The following is a 3,456-nucleotide window of genomic DNA, read 5'->3' on the forward strand; positions in this document are numbered from 1 at the left end:
GTGATCTTCGTTTTTCCTTTCCAGTTGTTGCTGTGGTCAATATTCATGAGGCCATGATTGATAATTTGATGCCTCATTCTCCGGACATTTCCCTACCAATTACATATGATCTAACCCCCACATGCCTCTGCTTAATCATACAGACAAATTAGAACAATTCTGTCTCTGTCTTCGTAAAAGTCTACTTCTTCCCACCAAGGCTCATTTTATTAATATTTTTTATCATTCAAGATGTACAATCTGTGTCTTAAATAAATATCAGATGTCAATCTTGGCTGCAACCAAGACCTATCAAGCATCGGAGGAGCACAATCGGAAGGAATCTACCTATAATAATCTTCATTAGTGTCTCTCTGTTTTTATTGGTACAGATGATAGCAGGATCTCTGAAATATTGATTTCAAGTGATAAATAATTTTGTTTTTATGTTGTAAAAAAATCCACTCTTTAATACAAGAAGAGATTGGAAATGGGGAATTTCCACATCAGAGAAAAGTAGGAAACCTTGTACAATTACCGTGGTTTGTATTTGATTTTTAAAAGTATTTTAAAAAATTAAATTAAATTAATTTTTTTTGTTTTAAATTAATTTTTTTATATATTTTCATATTATTTTGATGTATTAATATTAAAAATAATTTTTTAAAAAATAAAATATTATTTTAGTTTATTTATAAAAAATAATCTTAAAAAATAACTGTTATTATAAAATCCAGAATATAATAGCACCATAGCAGTATAACATATTAATCCATAGTAGCATGAGCCAAGACCGGCTTATTAGGCATTACAAAGCCCAAATCAATAAACAAGCAGCAATCCATCTCAAACGAGCCTAGCAGGCAGTAGTCTTGCACCTCTAGAACGAAGCCCAAACAGAGCTCCAGTTCTCTTCTTCTTCTTCTTCTTCTTCAGACAGAGCCAAGAAATACACAAGTAAGAATTTGAGCATCACCTCTGCTCTCATTTCAAGTGGATTTATTTCATTTTAGCTGAGCTGATACATCTGGTCTGTCATTTCTATTTTCCCCTGAAACATGAATCCATCAAAACCTCTAACAAACCGAAACCAAACTTGTCTTGTAATAAACCAAGTCCTCTCCATAATGATACAAAACCGCCCATTCGACACCAAACTCGCATCATCAACAACAAACCCAAATTTACTAACCATCGATTCAGTCTCTGATATTCTCCGATCAATACCCAGATTCTTCTTTCTTTCTCCACGTTCCATTGGCCGCCAAAACACAGCCCGCCATCGCTCTCCATTAAAACAACGTAACCTCAAAGAAGAAACCCATAAATCCCGCCACAATGTTCTCATTCTTGGCCCAGCTGCTTATAGAGACCCCAAAAGGGTCGCTTTAGGTGTTAACAAAGCAGTTGAGTTCTTTTATTGGCTTGAAAATCACTTTAGTTTCAAACACACCGAGATTACATGTAGAGAGATGGCCGTTGTGTTGGCAAGAGGGAGTAAATTGGATGAATTATGGCACTTTCTCAAAGAAATGGCTCAAAGAGAGCATGGGAATTGTTTAGGCCTTGTTAGTGTCAGTACCGTTACCTGTTTGATAAAAGTCCTAGGAGAGGAAGGTTTGGTTCATCAAGCATTGGCGTTGTTTTATAGATTGAAGCAATATCATTTAAAACCGGATGTTTATGCGTATAATACCCTTATTTATGCGCTTTGTCGAGTTGGGAATTTTAAAAGGGCAAGATTTTTGTTGGAACAAATGGAGTTACCGGGATTTAGATGCCCGCCAGATATTTATACTTATACTATATTGATTAGTTCTTGTTGTAGGTATGGTTTGCAAACTGGGTGTAGAAAGGCGATACGGCGGAGGATATGGGAGGCTAATCGTTTGTTTAGGATCATGTTGTTCAAAGGTTTTGTTCCTGATGTTGTTACCTATAATTGCTTGATAAATGGATGTTGTAAGACAAATAGGATTGAGAGGGCTCTTGAGCTTTTTGAGGATATGAATAAAAGGGGTTGTGTGCCGAACCGAGTTACTTATAATTCTTTCATCAGGTATTTTAGCATGGTGAATGAGATTGATAAGGCTGTTGAGATGTTAAGGAGGATGCAGAAGATGAATCATGGTTCGGCAACTACGAGTTCATATACTCCAATTATTCATGCTTTGTGTGAAGCAGGAAGGGTGCTAGAGGGTCGAGATTTTCTTGTTGAGTTGGTTGATGGGGGTTTGATACCGAGAGAGTATACATATAGGTTGGTTTGTGATGCATTGAAGTCAGTGAGAGAGGGCAGTTCACTAGGTGGGGAATTTGATAAGAGAATTAAAGATGGTATAGAGGATAGATATAGAAAAGTGAAGAAAGTGAAACCAATAATGGCATGTAAGATGATGTTGTAGCATGTGGGAGTTCCTACTTTGCAGACACTGGCTACATGCTATGTTTCATGGATTTCCTTACCATTTCCTGGTGTATCATCTGTGTCTGGGAGATTTTCTGTTATTTAAGGTCTCTGGTACTCGTATTCTTATCTGCATAAAACCACTGGATGCTAGTACTTCAAGATGAATTAAAGGGCCTGGCACACAGGGCAGCATAGGCTACGTTAGACAACTTCATGCAACAAGCAGAATGGGAAGGATACCTTTGTCACACTGCTGGTGAGACATTACTCTGATTATAAGTTCTTCAGGTGCAAGTGGTTAGGTTATCTTCAATGCTAGTGAAATGAAAAACGATTTATATATTTATCTTCTTTCAATAGGTTTGCACTAACTATGGACTTCCACAATAGAGCTGAACCATTATCCACCAATACAGGTTCATTATCCTATTTGCACTAACTATGGACTTCCACAATAGAGCTTAACCATTATCCACTAATACAGGTTCATTATCCTATCTTTCTCAAAACAATTACAGTGAAGCTGACAATGCAATCATTATGTTGCTCTCTTTAGAGTTCATGTTTCTCTGATGCGGGTTGCATCGTGAACTGAAAATATATACTACAACAGGCTAACTCTCTGTTTTTGGACCAGCACAGCTTTAAGCGTGAATCTTTTCCCATTTGTTGGACCTCAAAACCGAATCAGAAAGGTTCTGGAATGCATGGCTACTTCGCACTGTTTTTTCAAACGTAGCAAATTGAAGAAGTAATATTTTACTCAAAGAGTAGTTAAGAAAAGCAATTTCCTCTGCCATTATATGTGCTTTACGATTTTCTATTTGTGTTCAATATACAATCATTTGTACCTTTATACCCTTATCTTCTGTTAATTGCTGATAAGAGACATTTCCAGCAGAACAAATAAACATCAAGAAGGAAAAAAGAAAAAAGAAAATGCGTATTGTCACTGTTAATCAAAAAAATTTAATTTTTTTTTTTGCAAAAAATTAAATTTTTTTTTTTGTATGTTTTGAATCGTTTTGATGTGCTGATCTCAAAAATGATTTTTAAAAAATAAAAAA

General features: G+C 35.8%; 1 protein-coding gene across 5 annotated transcripts; it reads left to right on the plus strand.

The window, feature by feature from the left end:
- The first annotated feature begins 790 nt into the window (after positions 1-790).
- LOC18096209 (pentatricopeptide repeat-containing protein At1g77405) lies at positions 791-3,253 on the plus strand. 5 transcript variants are annotated; one of them, XM_024594773.2, is made up of 3 exons: positions 791-2,645; positions 2,750-2,873; positions 3,032-3,253. In XM_024594773.2, the coding sequence occupies exon 1, from the start codon at positions 1,038-1,040 to the stop codon at positions 2,382-2,384; it is 1,347 nt and encodes a 448-aa protein (XP_024450541.2). In that variant the 5' UTR covers positions 791-1,037; the 3' UTR covers positions 2,385-2,645; positions 2,750-2,873; positions 3,032-3,253. The 5 variants fall into 5 exon arrangements, with proteins under 5 accessions (XP_024450541.2, XP_024450546.2, XP_006386364.3 ...); XM_024594778.2 differs by having other exon boundaries at positions 2,806-2,873; XM_006386302.3 differs by having other exon boundaries at positions 2,750-3,253.
- Positions 3,254-3,456: the final 203 nt, after the last annotated feature.

This window comes from Populus trichocarpa, chromosome 2, assembly GCF_000002775.5.
Source record: "Populus trichocarpa isolate Nisqually-1 chromosome 2, P.trichocarpa_v4.1, whole genome shotgun sequence".
NCBI lineage: Eukaryota > Viridiplantae > Streptophyta > Magnoliopsida > Malpighiales > Salicaceae > Populus > Populus trichocarpa.

Excerpts from the sequence above, each read along its gene's own strand:
- LOC18096209 (XM_006386302.3), top strand. The coding sequence starts at position 1,038 with ATGAATCCATCAAAACCTCTAACAAACCGAAACCAAACTTGTCTTGTA.